General features: G+C 41.3%; 1 protein-coding gene across 1 annotated transcript in view; it reads right to left on the minus strand.

The window, feature by feature from the left end:
* The window catches only part of PPM1E (protein phosphatase, Mg2+/Mn2+ dependent 1E), a gene marked incomplete at both ends in the record, with an annotated part of 121,316 nt that overhangs the window by 17,927 nt on the left and 76,024 nt on the right, over positions 1-27,365 (minus strand). The window contains 2 exons of the mRNA XM_080712689.1: positions 3,609-3,808; positions 12,833-12,951. Of these exons, the coding sequence (XP_080568815.1) occupies positions 3,609-3,808; positions 12,833-12,951 (319 nt within the window). The remainder of the gene's footprint in view (positions 1-3,608; positions 3,809-12,832; positions 12,952-27,365) is intronic.

Below are 27,365 nucleotides of genomic sequence, written 5' to 3' on the forward strand. Positions count from 1 at the left end.
ACCCTTAGCCCAATATTTTATTCTTTTTTTTTTTTTTTTTTTTTTTTGGTGGTAGTGGGGGGTGGAACCCAGGGGCTTTCTACCTCCAGGATATACTCCCAGACCTATTTTCTATTTTATTTGGAAACAGGGTCTCACTAAGTTGCTGAGAGCCTCACTAAGTAGCTGAGGCTGGCTTCGAACCTGTGCGATCCTCCTGTTTCAGCCTCCCAAGCGCTGGGATTACAAGCATGCACCACCACGCCCGGCTTATTCTTTATTTTTTTTATTTTTATTTTTTTATTTTATTTTTATTTTTATTTTTTTGCGGGTTTGGGGATGGAACGCAGGGGCATTTGACCTCCAAGCTACACCCCCTGCCCTACTTTTTATTCTTTATACCCCCTGCCCTACTTTTTATTCTTTATTTTGAAACCGGGTCTCACTGAGTTGCAGAGGGCCTCACTAAGTAGCTGAGGCTGTCCGCGAACCGCGATCCTCCAGGTCTCGCCACCACGCCCAGCTTTTATTCTTTATTTTTGAAACAGGGTCTCACTGAATTGCGGAGGGCCTAAGTAGCTAAAGCTGGCCGCAAACCCGGATCCTCCTGTCTTAGCCGCCCAAGTACTGAAATGACAACATGTGCCACCATGCCTGGCTTGTTTTTATTTTTAAATAGAGTCTCTCTAGATTGCTGAGGGTCCCACCTGCAGTCCTCCGGTCTCAACTTCCCAATTACTGGGATTACACATGTACACCACTGTACCCACTCTTGCTATATATTTTATATAAAATTAGAATCATAAAGTTTTATATCCCTTTTGCCATTTATAATTAGCATTTCCCTACATTGTTATTATTCAAAGACATTACTTATCTCTAGGGTTGGGTATTGAACCCAGAGCATTCTACCTCCAAGCTGCACTCCAAACCTTTTTTTATTTTTTGCTTTGTAACAGGGTCTTGCTAGATTGCTGAGGGTCTCACTAAATTGCTGAGGCTGTCTTGAACACATGGTCCTCTTGTCTCAGCTTCCCAAGTATTGGAATTACAGGTGCACCACCACACCTGGCTAAAGACTTTTTTTTTTTTTTTTTTTTTTGCTGTACTGGAGATGGAACCCAGGGCACTCTACCTCCAAGCGACACCCCAATCCTATATTTTATTCTTTATTTTTTGAAACAGGGGCTCAATGAATTGCAAAGGGCCTCACTAAGTAGCTGAGGCTTTCCTCTAATTACCATCTTCCTGTCTCAGCTTCCCAAATGCTGAGATTACAAGTGTGCAACACCACTCCCAACTTAAGACATTACTCAATGGCTTATAATCTTATGAACACATCATTACATTATCATTTCTTTTAATGATTTAGGTCATTTCCTTTTTTTTTTTTTTTTTTTTTTTTTTTTGCGGGTTTGGGGATGGAACCCAGGGTCATTCGACCTCTGAGCTACACCCCCCTGCCCTATTTTTTATTCTTTATTTTGAAACAGGCTCTCACTAAGTTGCAGAGGGCCTCTAAGTAGCTGGGGCTGTCTGCGAACTGCGATCCTCCGGTCTCAGCCTCCCGAATGCTAAGATTACAAGTGTGCAATACCACTCCCAACTTAAGACATTACTCAATGGCTTATAATCTTATGAACACATCATTACATTATCATTTCTTTTAATGATTTAGGTCATTTCCTTTTTTTTTTTTTTTTTTTTTTTGCGGGTTTGGGGATGGAACCCAGGGTCATTCGACCTCTGAGCTACACCCCCCTGCCCTATTTTTTATTCTTTATTTTGAAACAGGCTCTCACTAAGTTGCAGAGGGCCTCTAAGTAGCTGGGGCTGTCTGCGAACTGCGATCCTCCGGTCTCAGCCTCCCGAATGCTAAGATTACAAGTGTGTGCCACCATGCCAGGCTTCCAATGTTTTATTATTAACGATGTAGTATAAAATGTTTTTGTCAAACAAAAGACTTCTCCATTTCTTTAATTTTTTTTTTTTTGTGTGTGTGTGTACGCGTGCACACACACGCAATAATGTGAATTGAGCCCAGGGGCATTCTACCTCTGTGCTACACCCCAGCCCTATTTTATTTTTTATTTGGAAGCAGATTCTCACTAAGTTATGGAAGGCCTCACTAAGTATCTGAAGCTGGCCTTGAACCTGTGATCCCTGTGTCTCAGCCTCCTAAATTCTGAGATTACAAGTGTGTGCCACCCTTATAATAAAAAAAATTAAAAGTACCAGGTTACAAGAGGTGAAAATTTATAAAGTTCTTAAGACATGTTGCCAGGTTGCTCTTGAGTCCTGTTTCCCTATAACAATGTTTTCCTCTCTGAGTTCTGGGGCTGATTTTTTTTTTCTTTTTTTTCCCTCGGTACTAGGGATGGAACCCAGGGGCATTCTACCTCCAGGCTATACTCCCAGCTCTTTTATTCTATATTTTGAATCAGGGTCTCACTGAGCTGAGGCTGTCCACGAACCCAGATCCTCCTGTCTCAGCCTCCCAAATGCTGGGATTACAAATGTGTGCCTCAATGCCTGGCTCTCATTCTTTATTTTGAAACAGGGTCTCACTAAGTTGCCAGGGCCTCACTAGGTGGCTGAGGCTGTCTGTGAACTGTGTTCCTCTGGTCTCAGCCTCTTGAATGCTGGGATTACACGCATGCACTACCACACCCGGCTTGGGCTGATTTTTAAATCTGAAGGTAAAATAAAAACCAACAGATCAGAATTATCAATAAGCCATCAAATCTGAGTATAATCTTCAAGTAGATGTTAGGGTGGAGGGATAGCTTCTGGGTTACTTTTGCATGGGTGCGGTACTGAAAAAAGAGATCAGCTAATATCTTTTTAAGCACTGATTATCAACCTATCATTGCTGTCATTAGACCTTGACAGTAAAATCTAAACTCGCCTGCTAAATGAAGGAAATGTTGTGCTTTGTATAAATTACTGCATTGAAATTTTTTAAGTTATGGACTTCAGTGAAGAGGCAAGTGACAGGCAAAGGAAACAAATCTACCTCTGTTTGCATTAACATAATACACTTAACAGGAAAAGAGGAAGACATCAAGAAAATGGTTATTAAGCTGACAAGGCTCATACAGATCCAATTTGTCAGTCATGGGGATTCATGAAATGTAATTCTAACTACTATCCTATCTTAGAGACCAAAATTTATACAAAGGAAATCACATGGAATCAAAAAACTGTCTCAGCCTTAAATTGTTTTATGTTTGCCTTTTGTGTTGCTTCAACAACTTAGTATTATGGAGACCTAACACCATTTGATTTTACTAGAGAAATTATTTTCTTAACCAAACAGCTTTTTTGAGATATAGTTGTTTTTTTCTTATGCATGTATATTTATAGAATAACTCTAGGAACTTACATAGAAACTGGTAACATCCCTTTCCTTCATAGAGGGGACTAGGAGACATGGATAAGATTTTTCTTTTCCCAATTTTGAACCAGATGAACCTATTCAAAATAACAAAATAAATAGCTCCTTTCTGTTTCTAATGCAAGCCACATTTGTGTCACTTTATAGTTAGAAGTATATTCTACTTCTCTAATAGGACCATGAAGGTGTTTTGTTTCTTAAATCTCACTGCCTCTCCGAAAGTGCCCTTTACCTCTAGGTTGAAGAGCATATTAAAGTCAGGAATGCAGACATGTTTGTCCTCCATTTTTCTGCGCATGTTTTTGATGGCATGGATTGATGTCTCATAATAAAGCTGGGGTCTCCTGCGGAGAGGGAAGTCTTTCACCCAGCTGCAGCAAATCTCGTGTAGTTTGCTGAAGACAGAACGGGCCAATTTCACTGTCTCAATCTCTGTGAAAGAAACACAGAAACCCCCAATAAAGAGCCTTGTAAAAGTGCTTTTTACTTGACTTCTTGGTAAAAACAGAAGTAGGTCACCTTAGTCAAGCCCCCCTTAATAGAAGAAATTCATTCTTCTCAAGGGAAATGAAATGCTTCTCAAGAAAGAAAATGAAAGCCTATCTAGTAGACTATCATCACCCCGTAGCTGCCATCAAGAGATCCTTATGCCATGAAGAGAAAACCTCTAGCCAGGGCTGGGCCTGTTCCTCAACGCTTTCTCCCAGCCTGGGAAACACTCTGACCATTGCTCTCTAGATCAAAAAGGAACACCTCTTCCTTTTTGGTTGGCTGCTATGATTATCACCTGAGATCCAAGCCTCACAAGTTTAAAAGAATAAGTGAAATATGAACAGTGGTTACTCCACTAATTGGAAAAGGAAAGGTCTTTGTAAACAGAAAATTTACAAACTCTAGGAATAAGAAGAGTTTACCTTGACTCTCATTTTCTTTATCCCTCTGTGTGTGTGTGACCCAGGACAGAAAAAGGGGGACAGCAGTCAGAGGAGCAACCCTAGTAGCATTCCTCACCCTAAGTATACTGCTTGACCCATCAGGTAGCAGAGATGACTTGACTTCCAAGAGAGACTCATTACCTTCAGTACAAAGGCTGGTGTTCAAGCCTCTTAAGCAATACTAAAATAGCATTAAAGAGACTTAATTCTCCACTCAAGTCACCCTGCATTGAGATCTTGGCTACTGAAAAAAACAAGGGGAGATTTGGTTTTTCAGGCCAGTATTTTATAGATTCCTCCTATCCCTCAGGTAAAAAAAAAAAAAAAAAAAAAAAACCTTCAAAAATTTGTTTTACTTTACTAAATCAGATATAGCTTGACAGCCTAAGAAAATGAGTGCCAGATGGGCAATGGCTGCAGATGCCTCTGCCAATCTAGAAAACAAATCCCAAAGAAGAGACTATATGTTCTTGAACAGCCTGGAAACTTGAACAACCTTTTTTTTTTTTTTTTTCATTTCCAATTCTGCTTTTGCCTTCATCATCTGTGACTACATTTACCTGTTTTCTTAAGCAAAAGAAAAAAAATAAGACTATATTCAGAAAGCTAACCTCAAGTTCCCTCCCCTTTTTTTATTTTTCTTTCTTCTTTTTGGTTATGGGGATTGAGTCAAATTACACCCCCTGACCCTTTTATTTTTTATTTTTGAAATGGCTCTCACTAAGTAGCTAATGCTGGCCTCAAACCTGCAAGCCTCCTGTCTCAGCCTCTCAAGTATTGGGATTACAGCATGTGCCACCACACCTAGCTTTTTATTTCCTCATTAACATAGTATAGGAGAGTTAAGTCCTGCTTTGTGACATTGACTCACTTAATAATTTTATATATATAACTGAAAATCAAGGGTACACTTGAAAGAGAAATGAAGTTCAAAGAGCAAATACAGCCTGAGGAAGTATGTACAGGAAGGAGAAGAAGCCAATATACAACCCAATATTTTGATGGTTTTGAGCAACTCCAGTTATTAATTTATTTAAGCATTATCTGCCAGGGAGTATTTCTTTTATTTCTTTAAATTTTTGTTTGTTTCTACAGTGCTGGGGATCAAGCCTCATACACACACATTCTACCACTGAAGTACGTCCCTACCCCTAGAGACTTTCCTTCACCCAGCAGTTACCTACCTATACCATCCAGACTCTGTAGCAGGAGAGGTCCCTTAATGTAGACCCTGAAATGAGTATGTTATTTGACTTGATCTCAACAAGAGGTTATAAACAAATGAATCTTAAAACTTTAAGGGAGAATGGGGTAGGGTGAATTGAATAACTGATGTTATTAAAATAATTCACAGAATCATAGAATCTTTTTTTTGATACTAGAGATTGAATTCAGAGACATTCTACCTCTGAGCTACACCTTCAGCCCTATTTTAATTTTATAACAGGGTCTCACCAGGTCGATGAGAGTCTCAGTACTTGCTGAGGCTGTCCTTGAACCTGCAACCTTCCTTTCTCAGCCAGCCAAATACTGCATTAAAGGCATATGCCACCATACCCAGCCCAGATTCTTAGACAGTAATATAAACCATTATGTCATCCTTTGGTTTGTGTATATGACTTTTTCCCCCTGTAGTACTGAGGATGGAACTCAGGGACATTCTACCTCTGAGCTACACCCCAGCCCTATTTCATTTTTTATTTTGAAACAGGGTCTCACTGAATTGCAGAGGGCCTTGTGGTTTGCTGACACTGACCACAAACCTGTGATCCTCCTGTCTCAGCTTCCTAGGTACTGGGGTCACAGGCATGCTCCGCCGTGCCCAGCTGCATATCACTCTTACAGCCCTGCACTATTCAGTAAGGTACACACTTGCTACATGTGTCTATTTAAAGTTTAAAATTCAGTTTTTTGGTTACAGATATATTTCAGTGCTCAAAAACCACATGTGGGAAGGCTAAGACAGGGGGATCTCAGGTTCAAAGCTGTGCACAAAAACTTAGCAAGACCCTGTTTTAAAATAAAAATTAAAATGGGACTGGGGGTGTGGCTTAGCGATAGAATGCTCCTGGGTTCAATCCCCAGTAACCACCTCTACACACACGTGCACGCGCGCGCACACACACATGGTCACTGGCTACTATACTGAACAAGTAGGGAACATTTATATCACTGCACTGTCTGTTGGAGAGAACCGATACAAATTAAATTGTCTAGGGGAAGCAACACCAGTTTCTCCAATACTTGATAATCACTCCACTAGATCCATCCATACTCCCTCTTCCAGTAGTTTCTTCCCTTGTGTTCTCATTATACTGTGTTCACACCATCTATTATAGCTCTTAATTTCATTTTGTAGTAATATTTTTTTTTCAGTACTGGGGATGGGACCTAGGGATTTTCTACCTCTAAGCTACACTCCCAGCCCCATTTTGTATTCTTTATTTTTGAAACATGGCCTAAGTTGTGGAGGACCTCACTTAGAATCTGAGGCTAGCTGCGAACCTGTGATCTTCCTGTCTCAGCCTCCTGAGTACTATGATTACAAGGATGTGCCACCATGCCCAGCTATAAATAATATTTTGGGGTATTTGCTACTTTGGGAAGGGACATACTAGTGATTTAATCCAGGAACATTTTACCTCCCAGCTACACCCCCAGCCTTTTTTATTTTTTATGTTTTGTCTTAAAACAGGGTCTTGCCACATTGCTGAGAATATTGTTATGTTGCTAATGCTGTTGTTGAACCTGTGAGCCTTCTGTTTCAGCTTAGTGAGACCCTGTTTCAAAATAAAGAATAAAAAATAGGACAAGGGATGGAGATCAAAGGTAGAATTTCCCTGGGTTCCATCCTCAGTACTGCAAAAAATATTAATTAAAAATAAAAAGGGCAGGCAAGAGTGTGATTATAGCTCAGAAGTACAATGGCCTTGGGTTCAATCTGCAGTACTAAAAATAATGTTCACCTAGAGAGTCACCCATTCCACATGCTATTTTGTTGTTGTTGTTCATTCCATGGGCTTTTTGTTGTTGTTGCTCTTGTTGTTTTTGTTTTTTTGTGGTACTGGGGATGGAATCCAGGGGTATTCTACCTCCGAGCGACACCCCAGCCCTATTTTTTCATTCTTTTTATGTTTGAAACAGGGTCTCACTGAGTTGCGAAAGGCCTAAGTAGCTGGAGCTGAGGCTGTCCACAAACCGCAATCCTCCTGTCTCAGCCTCCAGAATGCTGGGAAAGTGTGCGCCACCACGCCCAGCTCACCCCATGTGCTTTTTTTTTGGCGGGTCTGGGGATGGAAGCCAGGGGAATTTGACCTCCATGCTATGCCCCCTGCCCTAATTTTTTATTGTTTATTTTGAATCAGGATCTCACTAAGTTGCGGAGGGCCTCACTAAGTAGCTGAGGCTGTCCACGAACTGCAATCCTCTGGTCTCAGACTCCCAAATGCTGGGATTACAAGCGTGCGCCTCCACGCCTGGCTCCATGTACTTTTTTTGTTCTTGACAATTTTCTCCATTTCTTTCTTAGGTAAACTTAATTTATATTTTTCTAGAAAATATCTAGATTTTAACATTTATTTACACAAGCTTTTCATAATTCTTTAAATTTCCTCCATATTAGCAGTAATTTTCTCAAATAATGCTTAGTCTTAAAAAAAAAAAAAAACAGGATCACTGGGCATGGTGGCGAACACTTGTAATCCCACCCTTGTTCGAAGCCAGCCTCGCTGGCTTAAGAGACCCTGTTTCCAAATAAAATATAAAATAGGTCTGGGAGTGTAGCCTGGAGGCAGAAGGGTTCCATCCCCAGTACCACCAAAAATAAACAAAAACAAAAAAAAAAAGGATCTCACTTGAGTTGTGAAGGGCCTCGTGAACTAGCTGAGGCTGTCCACAAACTGTGCTCCTCCCGTCTCTGCCTACTGAATGCTGGGATTACAAGTGTGCTCCACCACACCCAGCTCAAATTATTCTTAATTTTCATTGGGATATATCAAATTGGCTTTATGCTGTTGGGGCAGGAGTTACATCTACCAAATAAAATTGGTACCAAATCAGATATGAAAGGTCATTTTGTTAGAAATGACCTTCACATGAAAAAAACTTTAATTGTTTTTGTGTGCTGGTGATTGAACCCAGAGGCATTCTAGATCTGAGCTGCATGCCCAGCCTTATTTTTTGTTTTGAAACAAGGTCTTGCTAGATTGTTAAGGGTCTCACTAAGTTGCTGAGGCTGATCTTAAACCTGCAATCCTCCTGTATCAGCCTCCCAAGTACTAGGCTAAAGATTTTTTAAGTCTGTTTTTGGAAACAACAAAGAAGAGGAAAGAAAAAGAACCTCAGTTGGGACCTCCATGCAGTACCTTTAAGCCAGTATCTGCAGGCCTTATTCAGTCTGCTCATTTCCCACTGTGATGCGTGGGTAAACAGTATTCTCTATAGAGATTCTCCTTAGTGCAGTTCACACTGCATGATTTGGATTAAACAGATTAAGAATTTGCAAGTAGTTTAGGATTATGTATAGTCTGAATCACAGCAATAGCATTGCTGAGTTAATCTCTTGGAAAAATACAAAATCAGAATGATCAATGATATTAACCAAAAAAAAAAAAAAAACCTTCATTTTACTTTTGCTATGTTCTGGGATTCAGAAATGCCCTCCAAAGTAGGCGTGTAAGGCAGCACTTCAGTCTTGCTACATTAAGTATTCTTCTGCAGGGAGTGTTATAGGACATCAGTATATAAATAATTGCCATACGAAATGGAAAAATAAGAAGGGGGTGCGAAAAAATGAAATGGTCCAAAGTAGCAGTCCACCCCCTCACAGCTGTAAATTATTCATCAGTCATTAATGTCGTACTGAGCTGGAGCTGAGTCAGCCATCACCCTGGCTGCAGTGAAGCAGAATTTAATCTCCCATCTTTTCATTACAAGGCTTGTACCAGAGGAAAGACCAATGATCTGTAGCAGGAATTCTATCCAACATGACTATGGAACAGTTTGGTTCTAGGTGAATTAGTAACTCTTGGTAAAACCAAGCAGAATAATTCCTTTTGTGGGGGGGTGCTAGGGGCATTCTACCTCCAAGCTATACCCCCAGCCCTATTTTTTTTAATATTCCTTATTTTGAAGCAAGGTCTCATTAAATTGTAGAGGGCCTAAGTAGCTGAGACTGTTGTGAACCTACAATCCTCCTGTCTCAGCCTCGCAAATACTGGGATTACAAGTGTGTGCCACCACACCGGACTCCTTCTTTGACAACTTAAATATAATAAAATCTAGAGGGGCATGGTAGTACATGCTTATAAATAATCCAGTGCTTGGGAAACAGGCAGTAGGATCACAGGTTTGAGACCAGAGCCTCAGTAATTTAGCAAGACTTTGTTTCAGAACAAAAAATAAAAAGGGCTAGGGATGTAGCCTGAAGATATATTGAACCTGTGTTCAATCTGACTAGCAGCTCCCTCCCCAAATCTAGAAAGATAAAGGAAGAACATGAATGTTTACTCTTATACCTGCCTCTCACAGTCTTTGGAATCTAGCAGTTCAATTGAAACTCATATATGCTTCACTCCTTTTCTTTTCTTTTCTTTTCTTTTCTTTTTTAAGTACTGGAACCCAGGAGCATTCTACCTCTGAGCTACAACCCCAGCCCTATTTTTTTATTCTTTATTTTGAAACAGGGTCTCGCTGAGTTGCAGAGGGCCTCAATAAGTAGCTGAGGCTGTCTGAGAACTTCGAACCTCCTGTCTTAACCTCCCAAATGCTGAGATTACAAGCGTGCGCCACAATGCCAGTTCTTATTTTTAAGTATAGGGAACTGCACCCAAAGGTGTTCTACCTCCTATACTCCAAGCCCCATTGTGTGTGTGTGTGTGTGTGTGTGTGTGTGTGTGTGTGTGTGTGTGTGTTCACATGCTCACATGCCCACATGTGCCACTGGGGATTCTACCTCTGAGCTTCACTTCTAGCTCTTTTATTTTTTAATTTTGAAACAAGATCTCACTAAGCTGCAGAGGGCCTAAGTTGCCAAAGCTGGCCAAAAACCTGCAATCCTCCTGTCTTAGCCTCCCAAGAACTCAGATTACAGACATCCCAGCCCTTTTTGTATTTATTTTGAGACAGGGTTTTCCTATGTCTAGCCTGGCCCTGAATTTGGGGTCTTCTGCCTCAGCCTCCTGAGTAGCTGGGATTACAAATATGTGCCACCATGCCTGACTATGTACCATATTTATAAACAAATGCTTAAAACAAAACAAACAGCATAAACTATTAAAATTTCTTAAAGTTTATCTAGGCTTGTTGATGCATACCTTTAATCTCAGTACTTGAGAAGCTAACACAGGAGGGCTGCTGGTTTGAGACCAACCTTAGCAACTTAGTCAGACTCTCAGCAACCTAGTGGGACCCTATTTCAACCAAAACTGAAAAGGTCTGGGGGTATAGCTTGCAGGTAAATGCCTCTGGGTTCAATCCCTAGTACCACATACATAAAGAAAAAAAATTTTTAAAGTTTTGGGGTAGCCAGGAGTGGTCGCATATGATTGTAATACCAGTACTTCAGAGGCTGAGATAGAGGACTGCAGGTTCATGGACAGCCTTGGCAACTTAGTGAGGCCCTCTGCAACTGAGTAAGACCTTGTTTCAAAAATAAAATAGGAGAGCCAGCCAGACATTGTGGTGCATGTTTGTAATCCCAGAATTTGAGAGGCTGAGACAGGAGGATCCCAGGTTTGTGGCCAGCCTTAGCTACTTAGTGAGGCCTTCTATAACTTAATGAGACCCTGTTTCAAAATAAAGATAAAATATCAGGCTGGGGGTGTAGCTCAGAGAGAGAATGCCCCTGGGTTCAATCCTCAGTACTGCAAAAAAAAAAAAAAAAAAAAAAAAGGAGCCAGATGTGGTGGCTCATGCCTGTAATCTCAGTACTTAGGAGGCTGAGAAAGGAGGATCGCACAGGTTCAAAGCCAGCCTCAGCTACTTAGTGAGGTTCTCAGCAACTTAATGAGACCGTTTCCAAATAAAATACAAAATAGGTATGGAGGTGAAGCCAGAAGGGAGAAAGTCCCAGCATTCCATCCCCAATACTACAAAAGAAGCAGCAGCAGCAGCAGCAGGAGGAGGAGGAGGAGGAGGAGGAGGAGAAGAAATTGAATCCTAGTGTGGTGGTACATCCCTGTGATTCCAGCACTTTGGAGGCTAAAACAAGAGAATTGCAGATTTAAGGACAGTCTCAGCAACCTAGTGAGAACCTGTTTGAAGACAAAAACTTAAAAAGGGGTGGGATGGCCAGGTGTGGTGGTGCACACTTGTAATTCCAGCAGAAGGATTATGGTTCACAGACATCCTCAGCTACTTAGTGAGGCCCTTTGCAACTCAGTGAGACCCTGTTTCAAAATAAAGAATAAGTCGGGCATGGTGGCGCATGCTTGTAATCCCCGCGCTTGGGAGGCAGAGACAGGAGGATCGCGCAGGTTCAAAGCCAGCTGCACATGCTGGCTTAGGAGACCCTGTTTCCAAATAAAAAAAATATAAAATAGGTCTGGGAGTGTAGCCCGGAGGTAGAAGGGCTTCCAGGAACCCCAGTACCACAGGAAGGAAGGAAGGAAGGAAGGAAGGAAGGAAGGAAGGAAGGAAGGAAGGAAGGGAGGGAGGGAGGGAGGGAAAAAAATAGGGCTGGGGAATAGCTCAAAGGTAGAATGCCCCTGGGAACCAGGCGTGGTGCAGCACACTTGTAATCCCAGTACTTGGGAGGCTGAGACAGGAGGATCACAGGTTCACAGCCAGCCTCAGATACTTAGTGAGGCCCTCTGCAACTTTGTAAGACTGTTTCAAAATAAAGAATAAAAAACCAGGCATTGTGGCACACTTGTAATCCCAGCATTCGGGAGGCTGAGGCAGAAAGAATGCAGTTTGCAGACAGCCTCAGCTACTTAATGAGTCCCTTTACATTTTACCTTCGAGCTACACCCCCAGCCCTATTTATTTTTATTCTTTATTTGGAAACAGGGTCTCACAGAGTTGCAAAGGGCCTCACTAAGTAGCTGAGGCTGTCCACGAACTGTGATCCTCCTGTCTCAGCCTCCCAAATGCTGGGATTACAAGCGTGCGCCACCACGCCCAGCGTTGCATTTTTTTTTTCTTTAACCTGTTTTTTGTTTTTGTTTTGTTTTGCTTTTTTGAGCAGAGGATAAAAGGACTGAGCCTAAGGGTACTCTACCACTGAGTTGAATCCCAGACCTTTTTGTTTCTTAGTTTGAGACAGGGTCTCACTAAGTTGCCCAGGCTGGCCTTAAACTTGCAATCCTACTCTCTCAGCCTCCCAAATAGCTGGGTTTTAGGCATGCACCATTATACTCGGTCTTCCCTCTTTTTACTGATTTATTTGAATTTTTGTTGCACGTCCCCCCATTACCACTATTTAATCAGCTGGTGGGCAAATGTAATTGCACTTAATATTTTGTAGATTTTTTTGCGGGGAATATTTTAACATTTCTAAACAATGTACAAAGGTACTCACCTACAGTTCCTTCTGAGCCATCCGTTTCCTTTGGGATATAATGTACAGAAAGATCACTCTGAAGTACTTCATCTGATGTGGCTCTGGCTAAGGCAGCTGCCAAAAAGGAGGGGCAATTACTGAAAAGAAAAATAAAGCTATTTTCAGTAAGAATTAGGAAGTAATAATTTAACATTATTAATAATTACATATTAATTATACCAAGGATACCTTTAAACAATATTCAACAAACATTTGTTTACTGTTGCAGTGCTGGGGATTCAACTCAGGAGTATTCTGTCTCTGAGGTACATCCTTCCCCAAACCTTTTTGTTTTTTATTTTAAGACAGGGTCTCACTAAGTCACCCAGTCTGCCCTCAAACTTGGAGTCTTCTTTCCTTATCCTCCCTAGTGGCTGAGATTACAGATGTGTGCCACTGCACTGGCCTACAAATATTTTTTGAGAATGTATCATGCAGTAGTCACTCTGCTATGCACTAGCTATCCATGGTGAATAAAACAGATTGCCCCGACCTAGTAGGGCTTACAATCCAGTTAGGGAGACAGATGATACACAAGTAAACAAATAGGGTATAACTTACAAGTGGGGTAAGTTTTATAAAGGACACAAACAATACAATGACAATAATGGGGTGGTACCTACACCTACTTAATTAGAATGGTCAGGAATGCCATGCTTGGAAGGATGAAGACTTGATTTCTTTGGGGGCAGTAAGTCAGGAGAAGGTACTTAAGGTGGAAGGAATAGTATGTGTACAGACTCTCTGAGGAGCTGGTAATTCAGGGACTGGAACACACTCCGGGGAAATAAAACATAGTGAGTAAGAGGCAAATGGCAGAGAATAAGGTCAAGGGATAGGTTCAGGCTCTGCAGACCATGACAAAGGCTGGGGTTTGACTTAGAGGGTATGAAAATTCACAGAAGATTTTGATAAGAGAGTATCCTGGTCAGAACTATGAATTAGGTCTGAAGTACTCTGACTGTTCTGTCAAAGGAAATTAGAAAGAAGCAAGAATGCAAGAGGATGATTAATAAGGACTTCTTTTTTGTAGTACTGGGGATTGAACCTAGGGGCATCGACCTCCAAGCTATACCCCCACCCCTATTTTTATTCTTTATTTTGAAACAGGGTCTCACTAAGTTGCAGAGTGAGGCTGATCTAGTAGGGCTTACAATCCAGTTAGGGAGACAGATGATACACAAGCATATAACTTACAAGTGGGTAAGTTTTATAAAGGACAGCTAGTAGCTGAGGCTGGCCATGAACCTGCAATCCTCCTGCCTCAGCCTCCCAAATATTGGGATTACAAGCATGCACTACCATGCCCGGCTAATTAGGACATTTTTATAATCTAGGTGAGAAAAGCATAATGAGTACATTTTGGAGAAAGGAATAGAGAACTTGCTGATTATTGGATAGAGCGATGAGAGAATAAGACCGAGTTGGCTCTGAGATGTAGCTCAGTGGTAAGGCATATGTTTTGCTTGTGTGAGGCCCTGGGTTCAATCCTGAATAGTGAAAAAGAAAAGATAGGAGTGAAGAATTGAGACTGAGTCCTGAGTTTTGCTCTGAACAACTAGGAAATGGGGGAAACACACTTTTGCAGGGGAAGCTAGGTAAAGTAAAAACTAGAGTTCAACTTAATATGTTAATTTGAAAGTATCTGTGAGATCTTTTAGTAAAGGCATAAAATGGTTAATTGCATATTCTAGTGTATTCAGAGATGTTGAGAAAATTGAAATTCACAAAGATATGGATGATATTTAAAGCTCTGAGAATAGAAAGGGTTATATAGGGAGAAAATATAAAAAGACAATTGCTCTGGATCAGTGGCTTTTGTGTGCCTCCTGGCTTCCGCCTTTTGAAATGGGGAGATTATACTGTGCCTTAACACTGTATGTTGGATAATAGTGGAAAAGCAAGTATTTGCCTCTCTAGTTCATAGTTTTTCAGATCAAGTGAAACTGTAGTCAAGGAGCTGTAATCAAGAATTGTACCCAAAGAGTATCAGCTGCTTCCAGGCTCGACCTCAGTGAGCTCTTGAGCCTCGGGCCTGAGTATGGTGCCACAGTGGGATGAAACTTGGGAAGACCTTACGGGAGGAGTGTGAACTGTGTGGCCAGAAAAGACTGTGACAGATTGTTTTTCTACAAAAGGCCACAGCGATGTTTCTTTTCTTGTGCGTTGGTTGTGGTGCTGGGGATCTAACTCAGAGCCTCACCCTTTGCTAGCCAAGTGCTCTGTCACTGAATCCATTCCTTGCCCCCATGCTATTTTAGAACCTGGCTATTCCCCATGAAGAGGTGGAATCTGTTTTCCTTACTTTAAATTTGGGTAAGATTTGGTGACTGATTTTTAAAATGTGGTAAAAGTGATGCTCTGTGACTTCTGAAATTTGGTCATAAAGGCCACACCGTCCCAGGTTTCCTCTTCTTCTCTCTCCCTCTAGATGCTTGTTCTTGGAACCCAATCACCATGTTTTGAGGAAGCTCAAACCAGCACACACAGAGAAGCCACATGAACAGGCTTATGTGGACATGAACTGCGGGTCTCCAGCCAATAGCCATCATCAACTGCTTGACAAGCAAGTGCCCAGGCCTCAGCCAACACTCGTCCCCAGCCCAAGCCTCCCAGCTAAGGCTCCATACATCCCAGAGCAGACACTGGCTGACTCTGCTTTTCAAAGTCTAAATTCCTAACCCAACTGTAACATAATAAATGACTTATGACTCTAAATTGTACAATAATTTGTTATATAGACACAGTAACTGAAAACCCAACAGTTAAAAGCTTGTCAGGAAACAAGGAACCTATAGACTGTACAAGAAAAACCAAGAAAACAATATTTGAAAGAGGTCATAGTCAACCATGTCAATACTGCTGAGAATTAAAACAGGTATAAGTGAAAAAATGAATATTGAATCTAGTACCATGTAAGTCATCACTAAGCAACAAGACAATTCAGTAGAGGAGAGAATCATCTTTTTAACACATGGTCCTTGGACAACTGGATATACATATGCAGAAGAATCAAACTGGGCCCCTTCCTTATACCATATAAGCTAAAATTAACTCAAAATGCATCATATGGGGTCTGGGGGCATAGCTGAGTGGTAGAGTGCTTGTCTGGCATGTGTGAGGCCCTGGGTTTGCTTGCTATTACTCTGAAAACAAGTAATGAGTACTGGTGGCTATATGTGGAGAAATTGAAAAACTCATATGTTGCTAGTGAGAATATATAAAATGATGCAGCTACTTTGGCAGTACCTTAAATTTTAGTCTTTTTTTATTTCTTATTTTTATTTATTTTGGTGGTACTGGGGGTGGAACCCAGAGGCTTTCTACCTCTGGGCTGTACTCCCAGACCTTTTTTATATTTTATTTGGAAACTGGGTCTCACTAGGTTGCTGAGAGCCTCACTAAGTAGCTGAGGCTGGCTTCGAACCCGTGCAATCCTCCTGTCTCAGCCTCCCAAGCGCGGGGATTACAAGCATGCGCCACCACGCCCGGCTACCTTAAAATTTTAAACATAATGCTGCCATATGCCTCAGCAATTCCAGTCCTACATAATAAGTAAATGATACACATAACTAATATATATCTGAGCTGGGATTGGTGGCGCACGCTTATAATCTCAGTGCTTGGAAGGCTGAGAGAGGAGGATCATAGGTTTGTGGCCAGCCTCAACTACTTAGTGAGGTCTTATTTCAAAATAAAGAATGAAAAATAGGGCTTGGGGTGTAGCTCAAAGGTAGAATGTCCCTGGGTTCAATTCCTAATACTGAAACACACACACACACACACATAGTTGTACAAAAACTTATACATGAGCTGGGCACAGTGGCGCACGCTTGTAATGCCAGCATTTGGGAGGCTGAGACAGGAGGATTCGGTTTGCAGCCAGCCTCAGCTACTTTCAACTACTTAGTGAGGCCCTCCACAACTTAGTGAGACCCAGTTTCAAAATAAAAAATAAAAAATCGGGCAGGGGGTGTAGCTCAAAGGTAGAATGCTCCTGGGTTCCATCCCCAATCCCACAAAAAAACCAAAAAACTTATATAAGAATGTGCATAACAGTATTACTCACAATAGCTTAAAACTAAGAAACAACCAGGTATCCATCAATTAATATAGGATACATAAAATGCAATATATTAATACAATGGAATATTATTCAGCCATGAGAAGGGATGAAGCACTTATATTGCCACAAGATGGATGAACCTTGAAAACAGAAACTGGCCATAAAGTGCACACATTGTAATATTCTATTTACATGAAAATCCAGAATAGGCAAAAAATGAGTTGGGGTGAGGAGTTACTGCTAATGAGCTGGGCTTCTTTTTGGAAAGATGAACATTTTCTAAAACTGAGAGTACAATGGTTGTTGAACAACTGTGATTATATTAACAGCATTGAATTTTACTATTATGATGATGTGTGTGGTAGTGGGGATTGAGCCAGGGCCATTCCAACTCTGAGCTACGCACTCAGCTCTTATTTTTATTCTGAAACAGGGTCTCAGAAGTGAAGTTCATAAGACTCTTACTACCTGCTAAGGCTGTCCTTAAACCTTTGATCTTCCTGTCTCAGCCTTTCAGGTAGTGAGATTTATAAGCATGAGCCAGCATGTCTGGCTGAACTATACACTTTAAATGGGTCACTCTGAGCTGGGTTGTTTTTGTTTCTGTTTGGTGCTGGGGATTGAACCCAGGGGTGTTCTACCTACAAATGACACGCTCAGCCCTATTTTATATTTTTCCACATTCATGCATAAAGGTCTCACTAAATAGCTGAGGGCCTCAATAAATTGCAGAGGCTGGCATTGAACCTATGATCCTCCTTTCTCAGCTCCTAAGTACTTGGATTATAGGTATGTACCACCAGGCCCAGTGTCACTTATAGTCATATGCAATACTAGCACATGGAAGGCAAAGAAAGGATCATGACCAGTTCAGGCCAGCCTCAGCTATACCCCCAGCCCTGTTTTATTTATTGTGAAACAGGGTCTCTCTAAGTTACTACATGCTGGCCTGCAATCTGCAGTTCTCCAGTCTCAGTCTCTAAAGTACTGGGATTATAGGCATGCACAACTGTGCTCAGCTGATAGTGTGTATGTGTGTGTGTGTGTGTGTGTGTGTGTGTTACTGATTGAATCCAGGGGGCAGTCTATCTCCAAGCTATACCCCCAGACTTATTTTATTTCTTTTATTTGGAAACAGGGTCTCACTAAGTAGCTGAGGCTGGCCACAACTTTGGGATTCTCCTGTCACAGCCTCCCAAATACTGGGATTACAAGTGTGTGCTACCATGCCCGGCAGCTTCAAAATTTTATGCATACGCATTTTGCTCTAAGACTATATCTTTCTACCCTAGATATTGTGCCCAAGTACTCCCACCTACAATTCCTTAATTACATTTAGACCACACTGACTTACAACTCAAGTCTGTTCTTTCTTTCTTAGCCAAATTAAGAGTTCATGGTCCAACATTATAATCACATCTTTAAAAAGATATTCAAGCTGGGAGTGGTGGCACATGCTTGTATTCCTAGTACTTGGGAGGCTGAGACAAGATCACAGGTTTGTGGCCAGCCTCAGAAATTTGGTGAGGCCCTCCAAAACTTATAGACCATTTTAAACTAGAAAATAAAATAGGGCTGGGGGTATAGCTTGAAGGTAGAAGGCCTCTTGAGTTCCATCCCCAGTAATACACACACACACACACACACACACACACACACACACACACACACACATACACTGCATCAGCTTAAATTACATAAATATATATGTGTGTGTGTATATATATATATATGTACATACACATACATACATTCATACATAGGTACTGGGGATGGAACCCAGGGGCATTTTACCTCTGAGCTATACTCCCAGCCCTATTTTATTTTTTAGTTTAAAACAAGGTCTCACTAAGTTTAGGAGGGCCTCACCAAGTTGCTGAGGCTGGTCACAAACCTGTGATCCTCCTGTCTCAACCTCCCAAGTACATGTGTGTGCCACCATGTCCCTCTGCAGTTTTTGATAACAAGGACTAGAGGAGACCAAAGAAGTGTTTGAGAAACAAATAAAAGAGTAATACTAGCCGGGCGTGGTGGCGCATGCTTGTAATCCCCGTGCTTGGGAGGCTGAGACCCGGAGGATCGTGGTTCGCGGACAGCCTCCACTACTTAGTGAGCCCCACTGCAACTCAGTAAGACCCTGTTTCAAAATAAAAAATAAAAAATAGGGTAGGGGGTGTAGCTTGAAGGTCAAATGCCCCTGGGTTCCACCCCCAGATCCGCAAAAATAAATAAATAGTAATACTGACATTCCAAATCACAGAAGGAAAAAAAAATTTTTTTTGGGGGGGGACAGTACCCAGGATTTAACCCAGGGGAATTCTACCTCTGAGCTACATCCCCAGACCTATTTTTTATTCTTTATTTTGAAACAGTGTCTAAGTTGAGGAAAGGCCTAAGTAGCTGAGGCTGCAATTCTCCCATCTCAGCCTCCCAAGTACTAGGATTATAGGCATACACCACCATTCCCAGCTGGGAAGATTTTTTTAAATAGTGTATCAATCATCAGTATTTTCTTTCTTTCTTTCTTTCGTGTGTGTGTGTGTGTGTGTGTGTGTGTGTTCTTACTGAGATTGATGAACCCAGAGGTGTTCCACCTCCATGCCACACATCCAGCCCTATTTATTTTTTATTTGGAAACAGGGTTCTGCTAAATAGCTGAGGCTGGCCTGGAATCTACAATCTTCCTTTCTCAACCTCCCTAGTACTGTATGTATGTATGAATGTATGTATGTATGTATGTATGTATGTATGTATTGGCGGGTCTGAGGATGGAACCCAGGGGCATTTGACCTCCAAGCTACACCCTCTGCCCTATTTTTTATTCTTTATTTTGAAACAGGGTCTCACTAACTTGTGGAGGGTCTCACTAAATGGCTGAGGCTATCTGCATACAGTGATCCTCCAGTCTCAGCCTCCCAAATGCTGGGATTACAAGCATGCACCACCATGCCTGGCAATTCTTTAGTATTTTATTTATTTACTTAGCAGATCTGGGGCATTTGACTTCCGAGCTACATTCCCAGCCTTATTTATTTATTTATTTATTTGTTTGTTTGTTTGTTTGGTGGTACTGGGGTTCCTGGAAGCCCTTCTACCTCCAGTTACACTCCCAGACCTATTTTTATATGGAAACAGGGTCTCTGTTTCGAATCTGCGCGATCCTCCTGTCTCCGGCTCCCAAGCACGGGGATTATAAGTGTGCACCACCATGCCCGGCGCTTTTATTTTTTATTTTGAAGTCACTAAGTAACTGAGGCTGTCTGTGAACCATGATCCTCCAGTCTCCGCCTCTTGAATGCTAGGATTACAAGCGTGCGCCACCACGCCCAGCAATTCTTTAGTATTTTTAAAATTATACATTATTATGCTGGGTGTGGTGGTTCACCATTGTAATCCCAGCATTGGGAGGCTGAGACAGGAAGATCTCTGTTCACAGCCAGACTCAGGTACATAGTGAGGCCCTTTGCAACTCAGTGAGACCTTGTTTCAAAATAAATAATAAAGCCAGGCGTGGTGGCGCACACTTGTAATCCCCGCGATTGGGAGGCAGAAACAGGAGGATCGCCAGGTTCAAAGCCAGCCGCACTGGCTTAGAGACCCTGTTTTCAAATAAAAGTATAAAAAAATAGGTCTGGGAGTGTAGCCCAGAGGTAGAAGGGTTTCCAGGAACCCCAGTACCACCAAAAAAAGAATAAAAAATAGGGCTGGGGTGTAGCTCGGAGGTAGAATGCTCCTGGGTTCCATTCCCAGTACACAAATATAAAAAAGTATACACTATCATACTCAGTGAATAATGAAGTCAATGTATTATTTATAAATTGTAAAAAGCTGTGTGTGTGTGTGTGTGTGTGTGTGTGTGTGTGTGTGTGTGTGTGGTACTGGGGATTAAATCCAGGAGCAGGCTACCTCTGAGCTACACCCAGAGCCCCCCCTTTTTTTTTTTAATTGAAACAGAGACGGGCATGGTGGTACATGCTTGCAATCCCAGCATTTGGGAGGCTGAGACAGGAGGATCACAGTTCACAGAAGCCTCAGCAACTTAGTCCAACTCAGTGAGACCATGTTTCAAAATAAAGAACAAGCTGGGTGTGGTGGCGCACGCTTGTAATCCCAAGCATTTAGTAGGCTGAGACAGGAGGATCACGGTTCATGGCCAGCCTCAGCTTCTTAGTGAGGCCCTTTGCAACTCAGTGAGATCCTGTTTCAAAAAAAAAGAATAAAAAAATAGAGCTAGGGATATAGCTCGGAGGTAGACTGCCCCTGGGTTCCATCCTCAGTACCATAAAAGAAAGAAAGGAAGAAAGGAAGGAAAGAAGGCAGGAAGGAAGAAAGGAAAGCAAGCAAGCAGGGTGGCTGGGGGTGTAGCTCAGAGGAATGCCCCAGGGTTCCATCCTCAGTGCCACAAAAAATATATATATAGTTATATATTATATAAAAGTATATAAATTTTATATTTATATAAAAAATATAAATATATATTATATAATATATATATATGTATGTACGTACCTTCTCCCTCTCCCTCTCCCTCTCCCCTCTCTCTCTCCATTTACAGAGGGCCTCACTAACTTTGAGTCTCCCAAGTACTTAGATTACAGGTATATACCACCATGCCTGTCTAAGACCAGCAATTTTTTTTTTCAGTACTAGGGATGGAACCCAGGGGCATTCTATTTCCGAGCTATATTCCCAGCCCTGTTTTATTCTTTATTTTGAAACAGGGTCTAAGTTGCGGAGGGCCTAAGTAGCTGAGGCTGGCTGTGAACCTGCGATCCTCCTATCTCAGCCTCCTATGTAATGGGATTACAAACATGGGTCACTATGTGTGGCTGATAGCATTTTTTTAAGCCAATAGAATAGGATGCATAAAATATTGTTCTCTGTGTGTGTGTGTGTGTGTGTGTGTGCGCGCGCGTGCCCGCACGCGTGTGTGCGCGCACATGTACCCACATATATGGAGTCTTAATTATGATGGGAAATATTTTTGAAATCAGTCAATAGAATTCCTTTAACATCCAAATTATTTAAAAATAGTATTACAATTCCTCCTTTTATGCTGTAAAAATTAATTGAATTTTTTTCTTTTTTTTGGTGGTTCTGGGAATTGAATCCAGAGGCATTCTACCTCCAAGCTATACCTCAACACTGATTATTTTATTTTATTTTACAGTACTGGGAATCAAACTCGGGTATTTTACCTCCAAACTATACACCTAGGCTGATTTTTTTTTTTTTTTTTTTTTTTTTTTTTTTGCAGTACTGAGGATTAAACCCAGGGACATTCTACCTCTGGGGTACAACCCCAGCTCTATTTTTTTTTCAGTCTTTATTTTTGAAATAGGATCTAAGTTTCAGAGGGCCTAAGTAGCTGAGGCTGGCCACGAACCTGAGATTCTCCTGTCTTAGCCTTCCAAGTACTGGGATTACAAGTGTACGCTGCCACATTCAGCTTGATTTTATTTCTTCTTTGCACACAGGATCTCACTAGGTTGGTGAGAGCCTCACTAAATTGTTAAGGTTGTCCTTGAATCTGCGATCTTCCTGTCTCAGCCTAAGTACTGGGATTACAAGTATGTGTAGCCATGCCTGGCTAATTTAATTTTTAATTTTTTTATTATTTATTTATTTATTTGCAGTACTGGGGATGGAACCCAGGGGGCATTCTACCTACAAGCTACACCCCCAGCCCTATTTTTTATTCTTTATTTTGAAACAGGGTCTCACTAAGTTGCACAGGGCCTCACTAAGTAGCTGAGGCTGTCCACAAACTGCGACCCTCCTGTCTCAGCCTCCTGAATGCTGAGATTACAAGCATGCGCCACCACACTCAGCTATTTTTCTACCTCCGGGCTATACTCCCAGACCTATTTTTATATTTTATTTGGAAATGGTCTCACTAAGTTGCTGAGAGCCTAAGTAGCTGAGTCTGGCTTCAAACCTGTGCCATCCTCCTGTCTCAGCTTCCCCCAAGTACTGGGATTACAAGCGTGCACCACCACACCTGGTTTAATTGAATTTTTTTGCTGAGTCAAAATTTTCCTTCACAGACCTAAACTCTGAGCATGGAACATCCCAAATATTTCACCTAAGTGGAATGACTTTTTTTTTTTTTTTTTTTTTTTGGTGGTACTGGGATTCCTGGAAGCCCTTCTACCTCTGGGCTACACTCCCAGACCTATTTTTACATTTTTATTTGGAAACAGGGTCTCCTAAGCCAGCGCGCGTGACTGGCTTCGAACCTGCGTGATCCTCCTGTCTTTGCCTCCCAAGCGCGGGGATTACAAGCGTGCGCCCACGCCCGGCTATGGACTGACTTTTAGTATGTAGTTAGGACATTTAATTGGCTCTCTTGTTTTGAAATGTACGCTAATAAATGGTCTGACAACCTTTGTAATCTAATGAGTGGGGTTCCAAACAAAAATATCTTTGGTGTAATTAAAGTATAGAGTACAGGTTCACCAAAGGTAAGAATATGAAAACTTTAGAGAATAAGGCAAGAACCATTAGTATCATTAATGTCTCATTTGCAGTACATTTTCAGTCACAGTTAATGTAATTTTTTACTTTTTGTCAGACAGAATGAAAATATTTTCAGCAAAGTAAGGAGGAGGCTTAGCTGACTAATAGCTAGATATAAAACATCAGCCTAGACACTTCACCCACATCAGCTGTTCCTACATGTCAAAAAGCTGTAACATGTAGCAGCACGAATACTTTTTATGGTTTTGACTCTGAACTGAAAGTTATTGTTTCTGAAAAAATCAGAATTGCAAATATATTTTAAAGCATAGTCAGATCAAAGAATATTTGATATATCTCAAATAAAAGCTTATCATTAATTCTTGTCATTGTAAGATAATTACCAGAAATGACTAACATGATAATTTCTCTTGCAGGGCATGGTGGTGCATGCCTGTAATCTCAGTACTTGGGAAGCTGAGACAAGAGGATCACAGGTTTAAAGTCAGCCTCAGCTATTTACTCAGGCTCTCAGCATCTTAGTGAAACCCTGTTTCCAAATAAAAAATAAAACAGAGCAGGGCATGGTAGCCCATGCTTATAATCCCAGTGCTTAGGAGGCTGAGAAAGGAGGATCACAGGTTCGAGACCAGCTTCAGCAATTTTAGTGAGACTCCATTTCCAAATAAAAAACAAAATTAGGCAGGGGTATAGCTTTGAGGTAGAATACCCAAGTTCAATTGCCAGTACTGCAAAAAAAAAAGTAAAGCAAAACATTCAATTTTATTAAAGCTGCTTATACATAAATGCATATTTGTTTGTTTGTGGGTGCTCTATCTCTGAGTTACACACCCAGCCCTGTTTTATTTTTTAACTTTTGAAACAGGTTCTCAGTCAAGCTTGGTGACACATGCCTGTAATCCCAGTACTGGGAGGCTGAGGCAGGAAGATCACAGGTTTGAGGACAACTTCAGCAACTAGTAAAACTCTTATCAACCAAGCAAGACCCTGTTTCAAAAATAAAAATAAAAGGCGGATGTAGTGATGCATGCTTGTAATCCCAGCACTTAGGAGACTAAGACAGGAGGGTCCAGGTTTGTGGTCAGCCTCAGCTACTTAGTGAGGCCCTTTGCAACTCAGTAAGACCCTTTTTCCAAATAAAGAATAAAAAATAGGGCTAGGGATGTAGGTCAGAGGTAGAATGCCCCTGGGTTCCATCCCTAGTACCACAAAAAAAAAAAAAAAAAAAAAGTAGGACTGAGGTTGTGGCATGTGGCTTGGAGGTAGAATGTACCTATGTTCAACCCCAGTACCAAAAAGAAAAAGAAAAAAAAAAGAAAGAAAAGATAGAGTCTAAGTTGCTGGTGGCTTTATTAAGTTGAGGCTGGCCATAAACCTTCAATCCTGTCTCAACCTCCCAAGTAATGGTATTACAGATGTGCACCATCATGCCCAGCTATTAAAGTATATTTGGATTTTTATGTATACTGATTTTCTCATTGTCATATACTGTAAAGCAGAAATCTGGGCTTTATTAAAGCTTAATAAACCAGGCTCAGTAAACAAAGCACAGAGTTCTATTGTAAAATAACAAATGTTCTTCAGACACATACAGAAATCCCACAAAACTAGTATTCATGAATAGCCTGGTTGTTCTTTCCTGCTACTCAGGCTAGCTAGCATCATCTTTATCCTTTCAATTATTTATCTGGGTAATCTTGCTGCTTCAATTTAATTTAAAAAATAGGGGTCTGGAGCTGGGTATGGTAACACATTCCTGTAATCCCAGTAATTGGGAGGCCAAGAGTAGAGATCAAAGGTTTGAGGCCAGACTCAGCAACTTAGTAATGAGACCCAGCAATTTAGTGAGACCCTGCTTCAAAATAAAAAGGGCTGGGAATGTAGTGCAGAGGTACATTGCTCCTGAGTTCAAGCTCAAGTACAAAGAAAGAAAAAAACAGGTCTGGGAGTGTTGCTCAGTAGTAGAACATGCACAAGGTCCTGGATTTGATCTTCAAAACCCAAAATAAAAATAGCTACAGCCCAAAATATGTTTGCTGATTTTTTTTTTTTTGGGTGGGTCTGGAGATGGAACCCAGGGTCATTCGACCTCCGAGCTACACCCCCTGCCCTATTTTTATCTTTATTTTGAAACCGGGTCTCACTGAGTTGCAGAGGGCCTGAGTAGCTGAGGCTGACCGTGAACCACCATCCTCAGGTCTCAGCCTCCAGAATGCTGGGATTACAAGCATGTGCCACCACGCCCAGCTGTTTGCTGATTTTAAATTATAAAACTACAACTGCATCCTAACAACCTTTAGTAGTTCAATACTTCTCAATGTTTATACAAATTATATAAATTTGTTTTAATATCTGGGGCAATATTTAAGTTGCTAAGGCCACCATCAAACCCGTGATCTTTCTTTCTCAGCCTCCCAAATACTGGGATTAGAGGCATGGGATCACCACACCTGGTTGGGGCAGTATTTAAGAAATAAATATTAAATCATTATGGGAAGCCAGGCGTGGTGGCACATGCCTATAATTTCAGTACTTGGGATGCTGAGACAGGAGGATAACAGGTTTGAGGACAGTCTCAGCAGGTTTGAGACTCTCAAGAACCTAGCAAGGCCATTTCAAAAGAAAAAAATAGGGCTGGGGGTGTAGCTCAGAGGTAGAATGCCCCTGGGTTCTATACCTAGTAAAACCACACACACACACACACACACACACACACACACACACACTCTCTCTCTCTCTCTCTCTCTCTCTCTCTCTCTCTCTTACACGTGCGTGCACACGTGCGCACACACACGCACACACTAATGGGAACTACCCACATTATTAAAATTAGGGATGGTGACTGAGTGTGGTTGCACATACTTCTAATCCTAGTATTTGGGAGGCTGATACAGGAGGATTGCAGGTTGGAGGACAGTCTCAGCAATTTAGTGAGGATCTCAGCAACCTAGTGAGACTCTGTTGCCAAATAATAAATAAAATCAGTCTGGGAGTGCAGATTGGAAATAGAATTCCTGAGTTCAATTCCCAGTAACACACATACATGCACACACACATCATCATCATCATCATCATAATGAATTAGGGATGTGGTATAGCCCAGTAGCAGAGCTTGTGCTTATCATGTATGAAGACCTAAATTCAATCTAAATACAACAGCAACAAAAAGTCGAATGAGTGGTTCAGCATAAAGAACCAAAGTTTTAAAACTGAGAATGTTCATTTCTTATGTTACAGATGAACACTGATTTCTTTAAGTTTCACAATGTGGCCAAATCATAGGATAATCCTTAGCATTTCCTCCCCCAGTAGTGCATGTAGAAGTTAATTATTATGTATGAATTCTTGATACCTATAGATTTGAAAGACTATTACTTATATATACATAAATAGTTCACTCAGAACTCACTTTAACTTGGAAATACGGTAATCATATATATTTTTTTTCTTTCTTTTTTTTTTTTCTTAACCAGGGATTGAACCTAGGGGCATTCTACCTCTAAGTTACATTCCCATTCCCCCCCCCCCCTTTTTTTTTTTTTTTGGTGGTACTGGGGATGGAACACTTCTACCTCCGGGCTACACTCCCAGACCTATTTTTATATTTTTATTTGGAAACAGGGTCTCTTAAGCCAGTGTGGCTGGCTTCGAACCTGCAAGATCCTCCTGTCTCTGCCTCCCAAGCGCGGGGATTACAAGCGTGCGTCACCACGTCCGGCATCCCATTCCTTTTTATTTTGAAACAGAGTCTCTGTAAGTTGCTTAGGGTCTCACTAAGTTGCTGAAGCTGACCTTTAGCCTATGATCCTCCTGTCTCAGCCTCCCAAGTACTAGGATTATAGGTGGGTGCCACTGCAGCCAGCTAAAATCTTTTTTAAAGATAGAACTGAGGGTGTAGCTCAGGAACACTGCTTCGTATGCATAAGGCCTTGGATTTGATCACTAGCAATGTACACACACATAATT

The sequence above is a fragment of the Muscardinus avellanarius genome, assembly GCF_963383645.1.
Source record: "Muscardinus avellanarius genome assembly, chromosome: 16".
Lineage (NCBI taxonomy): Eukaryota > Metazoa > Chordata > Mammalia > Rodentia > Gliridae > Muscardinus > Muscardinus avellanarius.